This window comes from Dipteris shenzhenensis, chromosome 5 (genome assembly GCF_047967505.1).
Source record: "Dipteris shenzhenensis isolate YYH24624 ecotype China chromosome 5, Dip_SZ_1.0, whole genome shotgun sequence".
NCBI lineage: Eukaryota > Viridiplantae > Streptophyta > Polypodiopsida > Gleicheniales > Dipteridaceae > Dipteris > Dipteris shenzhenensis.
Window position 1 is genome coordinate 49105077 of NC_141600.1, and position 15268 is coordinate 49120344.

General features: G+C 42.9%; 1 protein-coding gene across 4 annotated transcripts in view; it reads right to left on the minus strand.

Annotated features, from left to right (window-relative positions):
- LOC147902129 (DNA polymerase lambda-like) overlaps positions 1 to 15268 on the minus strand; it is a 122694-nt gene that overhangs the window by 25618 nt on the left and 81808 nt on the right. For 3 of the 4 annotated variants that reach the window (XM_087375253.1, XM_087375252.1, XM_087375254.1), the window contains 3 exons: positions 13319 to 13435; positions 11625 to 11692; positions 11379 to 11463 (listed from right to left, as the gene is read on the minus strand). In XM_087375253.1, coding sequence (XP_087231379.1) covers positions 11379 to 11463; positions 11625 to 11692; positions 13319 to 13435 — 270 coding nt within the window. The remainder of the gene's footprint in view (positions 1 to 11378; positions 11464 to 11624; positions 11693 to 13318; positions 13436 to 15268) is intronic. The other variant, XM_087375255.1, reaches the window with a different exon arrangement.

Genomic DNA, 15268 nt, shown 5'->3' on the forward strand with positions numbered 1-15268 from the left:
AGTCATACAAAGGCTCGGGGACAGTGGCAGACACTAGGATAGGTAGGATTCTAGAGGAAACACTCTACTCTAGATGACATCTTCACTCTGAGGACTATAATTGAGGAGGGGAGGTCTAGACACCAGAAAGTCTACACATGCTTCGTAGACTTTCGGAAGGCCTTTGCCACAGTCCCACAATCCCGCATGATCAACAGACTACAGGAGATGTAGATCCAAGAGATGCTGATCTAGGGTGTGATGAGTCTATATGAGTCACTCAGAGGCAGAGTTCGTGCTCCAAGTGGTCTATCGGATTGGGTCTAGAGCATGATCGGGGTGAAGCACAGCTGCCCACTCTCACCTATCATCCTTGGACTTTACATCGATGAGATCACATCCTTCATAGACCACCTAGAGCCGAGGGATCATAACTGGCCGACCTCATGATACAGATACTGTTATACGCTGATGACATAGTACTTATATCATCTTAAGCAGAGGGGGCTGCAGAGACATCTGGAGGCCCTACAGCTGTTTTGTAGAGAGAGAGACCTCACAGTCAACCTTGGGAAGACAAAGGTTATGGTCTTCAACACCTCATGCGTAGTGCTTCGTTGACTCAGCTTCATTTATCGTGGTGAGCCAATGGAGATAGTGCAGTCCTACACATATTTGGGAGTAGCATTCAAGGACCCATTTTCACAATGACCCATGCAGCCCAGGCAACATGACTCACACAAGGGCGGAGTGCTTTGGCTCGGCTAGAGAGACGGTGCTTCCAGGCACACTTCCAGGACCCCTTGATGTAAGGGCTGGCTTTTCGATACACTAGTGCAACCAACTGCCATGTATACATCACCCTTCTGAGGGAGTGATCTACCGATGACAAGAGTGGAGGAAATTTGAACGGCTACAGGTGACTATAGGATGATTCAGAGTAAGCCCTCAGTTCCACATGAGATAGTACATGCAGAGTCCGCCATGACACCTCTACAAGTTGATGCCATCTTTCAGATAGTGGCATTCATCCATAGAGTCTGGGACTTACCTCGAGGGAGACTATCGAGGCTAAACCTGGAGTCATCCAGATGACTAGCAAAGAGCAGAGCAGCAGACACATGGTATGCACGTATATCTACATGGTTTACCAGGCATGGTATTCAAATGGACAGGTTTCCGCCCTTTGAGTACACGACTTGGGGGGGCGGGGGGGGGGGGGGGTCAGGAGCTCCCCACCAAGTCCTAGTTCTATCGCGACGACCACTTCTTGAGAGTATTGGAGGAAGGATTCATCATCAGACCCCAGTATCGCAAGGACAGAGGGGTCTCGCATACATTGAGGATCGCCATTGGACAGATGTGGTTTTCATCCCATCAGTTGAGGATTGAGATGGAGAGAGCAACATGTATACCCATACCATTGCCTCTACCAAGAGGGGAGCGGGTTCAACCCACTCTCACGACTGATCCACTGCCATGACTAGGTCTGCATTGGCCTCTATCTCCTTGAGATGCGCCTACATAGGGAGGCTCTACTACGACATATTAGAGAGCAAGAGGAGGCGACCACACCACAAGATATAGAGGCTGACAGGGCACAACGACACATCACAGACTTTTATGCATCTGGGTCAGCTCTAGGACACTACAGGGTAGAAGAGGAGGAGCTAGCTGATAGGCAGACAGTCTGGATCACTACACAGAGACCACCTACAACACGGAGAGCAACTAGAGCACACTCTATTGAGGTCCGGCCTATCACAAATTTCCTTAGGGAAGGCTGCCCGAGACGAGGGGTCACTCTAAACATAGTCTAGTGGGTTCAGAGATTGAGGAGACCACGCCCTCCCTTGCCACCCAGCTTGAGACAGCCCGACAAACTCAAATCCGAGATATTTTCGCCGCTCACAGACGAGCCACCATAGTGCCAGGCTTCGGTTTTTGAATCTTATCTCTCAACCTACTTCAGTTAGTATCTCATTTATACTTGATTTTTCTCGAGCTATTGAGCTCTTTAGATCAGTTTAGCACTCAGCAAGCGCCCTTTACCCCAGCCCATTGAGGCTTGTATGAGTTTTTTGTTTTGGTGTACTTTGTACTTTGTCCCATAGGCCTGTGAGGCGTCCTAGCCGACGTTAATACATCTCTCTCTGTCTCTCTGTCTCTCTCTCTCTCTCTCTCTGTGTAATCTACCCATAGAGGACAGCCAAAACTTTCCACGTAAAATACAGCAAAGACACTTTTATTTCTCTCCCTCTCCCCCTCTCTCAACAGATACACTAGGGCCCAAGACAACTGTCGAATCCAACGTGAATGAATCATTACATGAGCTCTCATGCTCCCTTTCTTGGCAACAAGCCACTTGTCAATTTCTACTTTACTTTCCTAATTACATGGCACTAAGGGCAACTCTAAAGTCTTCGAAGCACTTGGTCATGCGAACCACCTCCTAGACTCTTGCTAGGCTCTCGTAGCGCTTAGGAAAAATAACTCTTCCTAGTACCTGCAACAATTAATTAAAGCGCACCACCATGGCACCCATTGATTGTTAGCGCTTTGCATGCAAATAATACAATGTGGACTAATTCTAGTCACGGTGGGCGTTCCCACTAAACACATGTGCACACATAACAAATATAAAAATATATATTTTTATTCTCTCGTTGACCGAAGTCAACGCTCTTGATCACAATTAAGGGCTTTGACCAAAGGTCGAGGCGCCTTAATTATAGTCAAGTCTCTCCAAATGAAGTTGGCACAACTCTCCAACTGAAGTCGGCACATCTTGGTTAACCGTAGTTAACCCTCTTGGCGTATGCCAAGTCTCGTTGACCGAAGTCAACACTCTCTGACCGTAGTCAGCACTGTGGTTCTCTAGTTAACCGTAGTTAACCCTCTTGGTAATAAACCAAGTCTCCTCAACCGAAGTCAGGTTTACTTGACCAGAGTCAAATATCTTTGACCGTAGTCAATTCTCCGACCATTAAAAGAACTCTTTGACCATAACTAACACATATGAAAACTCTTTAATTATGATCAAATAAATGGTCAACTGTACTTTGACTTAGGATATTTACATTGTGGTGACATCCCCTCGGCTTCTATTCAGTTGACCTCAACTGAAAAGCTTCCTTGTAAGCATCCAAAACCTGGGGATGTTCGGACAACATGTCTTCATCCATCCACTTGGCATCTAATGCCATATAATTCTTGAATTTTACAAGATACATGTAAAACTCCTTGCCCTGAGGACCTTTGCGTACAGTATGGTACACAATCTGCTCTGGCTGAAGGACCTCCTCCAGCTCATCCACTTTTGATATATCCTCTGATACTGGCTCTGTAGGCTCTGGCCCCTGGAATTTCTTTAGAAGACTCACATGGAATGCATTGTGCATCCTCCAATGCTCTGGCAATGCTAACCTGTATGCAACCTCATTTATTCTTTCTGTAACCCTGAAAGGGCCACAGTATCTGGGAGATAACTTTGCATACACTTTCTCTTTGCCTTTAAACTTACGGAGCCTAGCTTTCTCGAACTTTAAAAGTACCCAATCCTCTTCCTTGAGATTTAACTGTCTCCTATGCTTATCTGCAGCTCTTTTATGCTTCTCTTGAGACATTTCAATTGCTGTCCGGACTTGGCTATAAGCTGTCTGGAGGTCTCTAACAAACTGATCAACTGCAAATATTTCATCCTTGGTCCTCAGGATAGGTGGCCAAATCACCTTCCCATAAATGATTTCAAAGGGGACTTTCCCTGTAGAGCTGTGTACTGTATTATTGTAAGCAAACTCTACCAATGGTAGGTACTTTTCCCAGTCTGAACCTTAGTCACCCACGTAGCATTTCAGCATATCCAATGCTGTAGAATTTGCTACTTCACTTTGACCATCTGTCTAAGGATATAAAGAACAAGAAAAATTCAGATTCGTCCCCATGTTATCAAATAAAGCTCTCCAGAATAGACTGGTCATTCTGGGATCTCGATCACTGACAATGGACATAGGCATACCATGGTGCTTAAAGATTTGTGCCATGAAAAGCTTAGCCATATGATCTGCCTTTATGGTTTTGCGAAGCGGAATGAAATGAGCTTACTTGCTGAATCTATCAATGATAGTCCAAATCCCATCATTCCCTGACTTTGATCTTAGAAAATAAAAAATGAAGTTCATTCTAATACTTTCCCACAGTGCCTGAGGCACAGAAAGAGGCATAAGTAGGCCAAGTGCCTTCTGTCTATCATACTTCACTTTTTGACACGTAAGGCATTCAGTAACAAACTGATGTATATCTTTTCGCATCCCTGGCCAAAAGAAATACCTCTCTAGTGCTAGAGTTATTGCTGTAATTCCTCTATGTCCAGCATAGGGAGGTGCATGGCATTCCTCCAAAATCTTTTTCCTCATCTCCTAGGTGATGCATAGGCAATCATCTTTCATTAGATACCCATCTTTCAGGGAATAGTGACTGGTGGACTGCCCCTCTTGCATTTGCTGTAAAATCTCGCCAAAATCTGCATCATCAGCATATTGCTCCCTCATGCCTTCCAATTCCTGATGATAAGCAATAGTTACATTGTTGACCTGGGGTCTTCGGGACAAGGCATTTGCCACTTTGTTCCGAATTCCTAGAGTACGGACAATCTGAAAATGATACATTGATAGCATATTTGCCCATTTCATATGCTTCTCGGAAAGATTTGTCTGAGTCAAAAAGTATCTCAGACTTTGGTGATCTGTTTTAACTGTAAAATCTGCACCCAAAAGATAATGCTTTCATGTATGGATGGCATGGATTACAGCCAATAACTCTTTCTCATAGATTCCCACATATCTCTCCGCATCCCGAAGTCTCCTGCTCTCATAGGCCACTACATGACCATTCAGATGCGATGCAGCCCCAACACATTCCCCACAAGCATCACAATCCACATCAAATGGCTGATACAAATCTGGAACTATTAAGATTGGCTCTGTGGTCAGCCTCTCTTTGAGTGTGATGAGGCTGTCTTTTGATGAAGGCTCTCATCTGAAAGCTGCATTTTTCTTAGTAAGATCGTGGAGTGGAGCGGCTATATCCGCAAAATGCCTGATAAATCTTCTGTAGTAAGAACACAGGCCTAGGAAACTTCAAACTTCACGCACAATTTTCAGCTCTAGCCATTCGTGAATGGCACGAATCTTTGCCGGATCCATCCGTATCCCATCTTTGGATATTATATACCCCAAGTAATGGATTCCTTCCATGAAGAATTCACTTTTCTTGCTATTTGCATAGAGTTGATGATTTCTCAGCTCTTGAAACACTATAGCAAGATGTTCCTTGTGCTCTTCTTCGGACTTAGTAAAGACAATTATGTCATCGAAGAAGGTATCAGTGAACTGTCTGTAGGGTCGGAAGATACGATCCATCATCCTATTGAAAGTAGTTGGGGCATTTGTCAATCCAAAAGGCATCACCAGATATTCATACAACCCAAAAGTACTACAGAATGTTGTCTTGTGCACATCCTGAGGCTGTATCCTCACTTGGTGATAGCCACTCTTTAAGTCTATCCTGCTGAAAACTGAAGCTCCATTTAACTGGTCCAGCACATCATCAATGCGCGCAACAGGGAATCTATTCTGGATGGTCATTTTGTTCAATGCGCGGTAATCGACGCACATACGGAATGAGCCATCTTTCTTCTATACTAGCAGTCTATACTAGCAGTATAGGGGAACAAAAAAGAGAAGACATGGGATGAATCAACCCCTTGGACAACAAGTCCTGCACCTGAGTCATAATCTCTTCTCGCTGATTTGCACTAACTTTGTATGGTGGCCTATTGGGTGGCTCACTGCCAGGAATGAGTTCTATGCCATGATCCTCAGGTCTTTCAGGGGGTAGCTCTCCTAGCAAAGTGTCAAAAAAGCAATCTTTAAAATTTTTGAGGAACTGAAATTTATTCTGATCTGCCTCCCTTATTTCAGCATGCATTTCCACATCTCTCTCTTTTACAAAATTCATGTAAGCTGAAACTGTAGACTTTATTTCTTTTCCAACAAAACTATTTGATACAATGGGAATAGTTTCCCCTCTATTCCTAGCAACCACACAATATACTTTGCCCCTATGTACAAACTCCAGCACTCTTTCAGGAAGAGTCAACTTCACTGCCTTGCGATGAAACCAAGGCATACCCAAGACAACATCATGATGTTTCAATGGAGAAATGAAGAAGTCTTCCTGATCCACATAACTCTGTACATGAAGACGGAGCTTCCCTATCAAGGGAGTGTATGGCATAGAGTTTCCACAGAACATCTGATCGGCATCACAGCCTCAGGGCTAGGTCCTCTGATATGAAATTATAAGTAGCCCCTGGATCAAATAAAATCAGTGCTTGCTAGTCTCTGACTTTGTCCCATGATAGCAGCAATTCTCGTTCTTCTAGGTTTGAAACATGATCCACTATGTCAGGAATTCCTCCTGCCATTGGCTTTTGCGGTCCCCGTGGCTTCTCTGCCTCTTTTTCCTTCGAAAGTGAAGGCTTTTTTGGGCACTGGGCAGCACATGCCCCTCTTTGCCACACTTAAAGCATTTCCCATCTCTGCGAAACTCAGAGCATTTCCCATCTCTGCGAAACTCAGCTATCTGTTCAAGAGTGAATGGGGATTTGCCTTTATATGTCTTTGAAAACTGAGTACCCCTCGGCTTGTCAGGCTGAAACCCTAAAGCATTTCCCATCTCTGCGAAACTCAGTGCATTTCCCATCTCTGCGAAACTCAGCTATCTGTTCAGGAGTGAATGGGGATTTGCCTTTATATGTCTTTGAAAACTGAGTACCCCTCGGCTTCTGAGGTTGAAACCCTTTCTTTTCAACCTTGGGATACTCTTTCTTTTCTGATTTTGAAAAATCAGATTTCTTCCTTTCAGCACGTCTTGCATGCAAGGATAGTACTGTAGATGGATCTTGTAACGGCACAAGACTAGCTAATGAAGCTGAATGCATAAGGTCTTGAATCTTCTTTGCCCCCAAAGCATTTACTACTGCCTGAATTCTTGGATTGAGACCTGCTCTATACTTTCTCATTTGGGTTCCTTTGGAGATCTTTTTGAAAGCTGCAACCTGCAAATAGAATCCCAAAACTTTGGTTGTACACATCCACTGTATCTCCTGCATCCATATGCAAACCGTCCCAATCTTGAAGAACATGATCTCTAAACTGTTTAGGCATAAACTGCTGGTAGAAGCCTTTCTTGAAGTCCTTCCACCTCTTTGGGGCTGACCCATTTGTGGTCTGTGCACTCCACCATGCACTAGCTGTCGCTGTCAAGTGCAAACTGACCATTCTTAACTTGGAGAATTCTGAAAACTTTTCTATACCAAATGCAGCATCAAACTGCCTAATGAACTGCAATGCTTTGTCTATATGACCATATTGTCCATTATAGGTCATAAACTTGACAGATTTACCTCCCTCTTTGAATTCCTTGGTCTCTCTGGAAGACTTTCTCTTCCTAGACTTCTTGTGTTTCCTTCTTTTCCTGGATGGTTTATCTGATAAAGAAGAAGATACAGAAGTCGAGCTCGAGGTAGACAGTGAAGGACGGGAGATTGGTGATGATGCCTCGATCTCTTCCTGCTATGAGACCGTCCCCTATGAGATCTCTCTCTCTCTGGCTGTACACGAGAGTGTGCCTCTGGCATTGGCACATCATAAGCTGCATTAGGCATATTTTCTTGACCCCTTCTGAAATTTTCCATCTCCTACATACGTGTGCGTACCATCTGCTCAAACTCTTGCTGAGTTTGTTGCACACTTCTCTGTCTTGAATGTGTATCCCTATCTTGTGAATCCCTCTGGATAGGTGATTGAGCCATTTTCCTTCAACTTGTCTGAGATCTACAAGTTTCTCACACACACTGTGTATGCAACTGCTGATGCACACTGCCTTTGTGTTTCAAAGAGAAAATTTACCTCAACAAGAGGTGTCTTGCATTCACAATCTATGCCAATAATGGGCTGCCAGTTCAAGACATATACCCACAAGGTTGCCAAGGCATCAACAACTATATTGCCCCTTTTTTGGCTGTTGCAAAAAAGCACTCAGAATGCATCTGACTCCCTTTTCCTGAGCACAAAGGCATACATTTTCTCTTTTCTACAAATCTCTGATTTCTCTGTTTTTCTGCTTTTTCTGACAGTAAATGCTTTCTCAGATAGGTGAAAACTACTAGGAGAAACAGTCTTTGTAACTATCTTCTTCTTTTTTTGGGATGGTAACCAGATGAAGTAACCGGCTGGTTACACTAACCAGACTGATTGGTTTTGGCTAGGTTAGTCTACAACTAGACTAACTGGACTGGTCACAATCTGGCTACAGTGACCAGAGTTGCCTGGTTGGGTCAACTAACTGGACCTCTAACCAATCCACTAACCAAGGTTAGGTTAGCTTAACCTCAACCCAATCACCTGTCTAGCTGGCACTCCAGGTCAACTGCCACATGTCCTGCCACGTCATCCACTGAGCTAGCTGTCACGTCATCTCACTCGTGTGGTCACCACGTCACCTGCCACGTGTCAAATTACACACGTGTGCCATGTCAGCATCCACACGTGTTTGCCACGTCAGCATCCACACGTGTCTGCCACGTCAGCTCTATGCATGCCACGTGTACACCTGTGCCACATCATCTGCCCTGCTGGCTGCCACGTAAGCCTAAGGTTGAACCTTGGCTGAGAAAATATGCGCAGGCGACAGAATTCTCTAGAGCTTCGCGCATCACGCCTTCACGGTCGACGAGAAAAGGAAAAGAAACCTCCCGTCGAGCCACGGACCAGCTTCACAACTTCGCCCAGTGCTCGCACTTCGGATATTGCTTCTGGTCACCATACACTTAGCCTTGGTTCACAGTTACGTATAGCCTAGATTCAGCGTACGATCCAGAACTAATCACTCAGCGCTATCTCTGCCTGTAGTGTGTCAGTAGGAAATGTAGCCCTTCGTGGGCAGCCAAAAAAAACTCGCGACGGCCAGCCAAGATCTTTTGAAACCTCTCCTCGTACATACGCTTCAGATTGCGCCCATCGCTTGTTACCTTTTTGCTAGATCGTCACAGCCTCTATCTTTTTCCTTCAGCTGGCATATCACCCAGGGACTAGCATAAAGAGAACAGACTATGAAGCTTCCCGTACGCCAATCTTATGCGCAGGCTTATATATCGTGCGCCATCATCACACATCAGAATGCTAATTCCTTGCTTAAGCTACTGCTTGGATCGTCAAAGGCTTGAGAAAGCCTTTAATCCTCTTCTGATCCCAATGTAATCTACCCGTAGAGGACAGCCAAAACCTTCCACATAAAATACAACAAAGACACTTTGATTTCTATCCCTCTCTCCCTCTCTCAATAGACCCCCCCGACAATTGTCGGCCTGGGACCCCCCGAAGGTTTTTATTAATTGAGAGAAATCAAGTACAAGAGTTCAACGTAGAAGCTGCACATCCAAATTCCAACGTGAATGAATCATTACATGAGCTCTCAGGCTCCCTTTCTTGGCAACAAGCCACTTGTCAATTTCTACTTTACTTTCCTAATTACATGCCACTAAGGGCAACTCTGGAGTCTTCGAAGCACTTGGTCATGCAAACCACCTCCTAGACTCTTGTTAGGCTCCCGTGGCGCTTAAGGAAAATAACTCTTCCTAGTACCTACAACAATTAATTAAAGCGCACCACCATGGCACCCATTAATTGTTAGCCCTTTGCATGCAAATAATACACTGTGGACTAATTCTAGTCATGGTGGGCGTCCCCACTGAACACATGTGCACACATAACAAATATAAAAATATATATATTTATTCTCTCGTTGACCAAAGTCAACGCTCTTGATCATAATTAAGGGCTTTGACCAAAGGTTGAGGCGCCTTAATTATAGTCAAGTCTCTCCAACTGAAGTTGGCACAACTCTCCAACCGAAGTCGGCACATCTTGTTTAACCGTAGTTAATCCTCTTGGCATATGGCAAGTCTCGTTGACCGAAGTCAACACTCTCTGACCGTAGTCAGCTCTGTGGTTCTTTGGTTAACCGTAGTTAACCCTCTTGGTAATAAACCGAGTCTCTCCAACCGAAGTCAGGTTTACTTGACCAAAGTCAAATATCTTTGACTGTAGTCAATTCTCTGACCATTAAAAGAACTCTTTGACCATAATTAACACATATGAAAACTCTTTAATTATGATCAAATAAATGGTCAACTGTACTTTGACTTAGGATATTTGCATTGTGGTGATACACTCTCTCTCTCTCTCTCTCTCTCCCATGGGTCGGTATTTCGGCCCCCAGAGGACGGTAATACATTCTTCTTCTTCTTCTTCTTCTTCTCTCTATCTATCTATCTATATGTATATATATGAAAACAAAAGGATTGCTAAAGCAGCATTACTTCTACCTAATTGATGCTTCAAAACAAACCCCTCCAATGTTAGGAGCACTATCTTGGCCCTGATGAATGTCCAACTAAGTGACCAAGCAAGGATAGTGAAGTCTCAAGGTGGCATAATACAAACTTGAAATCATAAGAGAGATTCATGGGGTCCCAAACACCCACGAATTTGTATAGATGTGGCTGACAAAACATGGTTTCACAATGTCTTGTGCAAATGGAGCTCATCTGAAAAATGTCTCCGACCCCAACATTTTTCAATCCTACTCTAGATATCCATCTCTTGCCACCAAATGAAATAAAATGAGAGAACTGAATGCGGCAAGGAAGGGAATTGCAATTCAAGGATGCAGACTACAGAATGGTCGAATTTCTTGTTCTGTACTTTTCTTCACTAAATAAAATGGATCTGTTTTCTTGCAAAAGAAACATCTGATGCTTCACTTTTACACTCTCTATGTTGAGCCCAATCAGCCATTTAGTCAAGAACATGGCATCAGGATTTGATATTCATCAGAGAATACAGCTAATCTACCGTGCTTTCTTGTTGTATCTGCACATCCTTTCATAAGCACAATGTAAGATAGTACAGTCGTATCCATGGAGATTTGTTGAGTCCCAGGGCCCACAGTAAAACTCTTAAATACCATTTCTCCTTTTTGTCTTTCTCTTTTTTCTGTTTTACTGTTTGTTTGTTTTTCTTCAAGGGAAAGAAAGGAGTAGGAGATTGCTTCTACGCTTTCGAGCTTTTCCCGTGTTTCACAAGCTAACATGATTTTTTTAAATTTCAAAACTAATTGAAATCTACAAAGCATGTTTGGCAATGTGCTCACAAGGAAACAGGTAGCTAGGGCACATTGTGAACGCACAGGGGCCAGGGCAAAAATGAATGGATATGACCTATAGGTTCATGCTCAGAACCACAACCTCATAGAAATGATGGAAATAAGCGAACCTTTTGACCATGAGCATCCCGAGTCATTGGGAAAAGGCCGGTATCATCAAGTCTGAAACCTTTGTTCTCCGCTAATAGCCTCAACCTACAGTAAATTACAATTGCCTTATCAGTAGAACCTCATCAATTTCCATTAATGACTGCTTTGCTACATAGATTTTACAGCTGCAATGTCACCAAAAGATAAGCTGGAGTGCCTGAACATGCTGACATTGAAAGAATGCTATTATTTTCAAAAGCACAAACCTTCTATTTAGAACATCATTGCCAGTCCAAGCGATCAGACCAAAAGGGTACATCTCAATTGGATAGACCTTCAGAGCTCAACAAATCCATAGCTTCAGAATGACAAGATATGTAGATCTATTTCTCATAAACGCTCTGAAAGCCTATATATGGTATCATCCAGTCGATATTACACAATCACCAAGAAATTTCATTCAATCAAATAAAACACTTTGAGCATCTACAAGCATGTAGAGGTCTCCTGATGTCTCTAAAGTCTCGCATTCTGTTATACTGCCATTTGCCACCCAATCGCATGGACTGGTTTTTTTTTTCGACATTCAATTGACAACTAGAGTACCTAGACTGTATACAACTCTTCGAAATTTTCAAGGAAGATCTCATAGGCAAAGTTGCATGCTGGAACAACAGAGGCATGGAAGTATTACAAAATGTGACTTGAGTTTTCAGGACTAGTCCAGACTCTCAAAGACCTGTAACATCAGGGAGAGATACAAGACTGCTCTACAGGTTTGAACTTTGAAGAGTCACTAAAAGAAATGGAAGCCGTGTTTCTGGAGTAGCAGCACCTGAGCAAGAAACCAGAAAGTAGTAAAGGGGGGGTGTTCTTTGGATGCATGTACAAATAATTACTGGCATGGATGTTTCAGATGACTGCATCCCCAGCTAGAAGCAGTGCTCCAAGGCTGGTAGCTTGTGAGAGATTGGGCTTCCCACAAGGAGAAAAACTGAGATAATTGTCTTATGGAGCCTTGTCACCTGTATACAGGTTTTCCGCAAAAGACTTGAGTAAATCGAATTTAAAAAAAATATAGGGTCCACAAAATACTGCAACATTGACTCGAAATCAAGCTAAGGACAAAGAAGAGGGGAATTTTTTATGAGTTTTAGGATACGTTTGGGATTCTGGGATAGGTAGGGCTTTCTCTTTCCAGTAGCTCTTCTGCTTGAAATCATTTAAATCCATCCTTCTCCTTTAGGATCTCATTACCATGTACCACTTGAACCCTTTCACTTAAGTTAGCATTTCCATTGTGCGATTTACATGAAGTTTGGAATCTTATCAGCTCAAAAAACAGACTACAGTGAGGCTCCTACTCTTACATGTGATAGAGACGTAGGGTGAACACACAGGGCAATGCCGACCAAGGATTTTTTATTTCATTATTGAACATCCCAATTATTTAGTGGACAGCATTTTCTCTTTATTGAACCCAAGGTTTCCCATGAGCCACCATTATAACAATGGTTATAATCACGGATAATGTTCTATCTAGAAGTGTTTCGAGAAGAAACGTAAGGCTTGATGATATAAAAGTGAAGGGAAGAACTGATGATTTGAAGTGAAATCACTAACACTTTTTGAATAGATTTGCAAAATCAGAACCTACACAAGTCTAGACAGAAGAAACCTGCATCTGAGAATCCTCATTTCAATATGTAAAGTTTGAGATTAGGACTCTAAGCTATGAGTTGCATCATATTTGTATCACCTATCAAATCAGACAACTATCAACTATGTGAGTGGCTTGGAGTTGCACACATGGAATTACACAATGCAAGTGATTAAATCCTTATGAGTGTACTGAAGATGTAGCAAAGGCATGTGAAAACTTCAAACCATATTGAATAGATTTCAAGATTATTAATAAAGATGTGCATAAACACAAAACATAGATTGTGTGAGTAGATACCCATCTTGAAAAGGAAGGAAAAAGAAGTCCAAAAACCTTGAAGTCTATTCTATGGCGTTGCTTGGTGCCTCCATAGGTGCATAGGCCATAATAAGTGTCAACCCTTGGCTCTGTTGCCTGCCTCCATCAGACCATAAATAGAGAAGTCAGAGAAGGAAAAAATAAAAAAGGGAACAAGAGAAGAGGGGGCTTTAACTTTTATGTTTTTGGTCTTTAAATTCTCAAGGCAGCGGGATATCAAAGCACTGTCCTTGGGTTCAATAAGTGAGATTTCAAAGATTGCATGAAACCATATTGAATAGTCAAAACAAAGTTTGTAGTATCAAGTTCTTTGCGCCGTATCTTTATTGGTCATGAAATTGAAGGAGAAGTCAGACTCCAACACACTTGACGCATCAATTTGTATCTTTCAAGGCATACTAGCCACGGATATGCCAAGTACCATTCACTAGTGCTATACCTACATAATTTTCTACCTAGTTATTAACCAACAAATAGCTCAAATATTCATATTGGATTTCCTTTAAACATCAAAACGAAATTGCACCGCCAAAAATGGGATGAACAAGTTATTTTTCTACCTAGTTATTAACCAACAAATAGCTCAAATATGCATATTGGATTTCCTCTAAACATCAAAACGAAATTGCACCACGAAAAATGGGATGAACAAGTCACAGAAAACTTGCCTATATAAATAATCACAGAATCGAATTTATCCCAAGAAATAAAGAGAACTATTTGTTTTGACTCTAGTTAAAGGGAGTTGACTTTGGTCAACTAGAGAGAGTTTCTATTTTTCATTGTTTGCATTTGCTTATGTGCATAGTGGGCACACCCACAGAGGACTAGGATCAGCCCAAAGAATGCATGCATTTTATTTTTCATTCTTTTTTCAGAAAAAGGTAGATTCTATTAATGCTTTAAAACCATACAACCAGCTTCCAAAAGGAGTTGTTGTTGATGACAAACAACGAAAAGAAACAGGTTGCCAACTAAAAGAGTAAGCACCCATTTACGGATCTCATGGCTCAAAGCCTATAGAGATTCCGAAACAGGAGTGAGCAACCATGCTGGTGGCCTATATGCCCAGCGAATACCCCTCGTGGAAAGGGTGTAGAATACGCCTGTCGGCCATGTCTGGTGGAAGCGCTCCCACCTCTCGATGCTCTCGAGCTTGGAGTACCGGGCTCCCAAATGGCACGCAAGGTGAAGATGATATTCTACCAAATGGTTACTAGGGTAGCTGTCAGAGAAGTCATATGGCCTCCCATCACCTGGCTGCATCGAGCCACCCAGACATTCCACGCAGGGATGCTAGAAAAAGTCTCCCAAACACCATCCTCCGGGAGAGGTGATGGGCGTGGTCGAGAGGGCTGAACTGCGTCGTGAACCTCAATCTGGAAAACCTACTGCCCATGTATCATGTAAGCTGGCGTGATAGGGTCTATCGCAAAGGCATGGCCTCCCTCAGTGAGCCAGGCCATCATCCCCCAATTGATATCCCTGCTCATCGTCCGCGTGCTAGCAACAATCCTGAAGGACGCTAGCCATATCCAAGGCCAAACATACAACATGTTTCCATCAAAAGAAGTGACATGAAGTTGGGGATAATGAAACTTCACTCATCTCTTTCCACACATCTACTTTGATTGTATTGAAAAAGTATCTTTTCCCTTTCCAAGACACAATATAAATTCAAAGCCCCATTTCAGGTTGTTACCCCCATAAGTCGGCAAAACAAGGAGCTCTAGTGTGGGTGTGAGTAACTACGACCGAGAATCATGTACCTGTAGTCCCAGGTTTCACAACCAACCTTCTCGTATTCTGATCGGTTTTTGAATAAGGTAGTGTACTGAGTGGTATTCAAGTTCATGATCGATACATCAGCTAATACACCAAGAGCCATGGGAAAAACACTAACGGCGTAGTCAAACTTTCAGAAAGCCA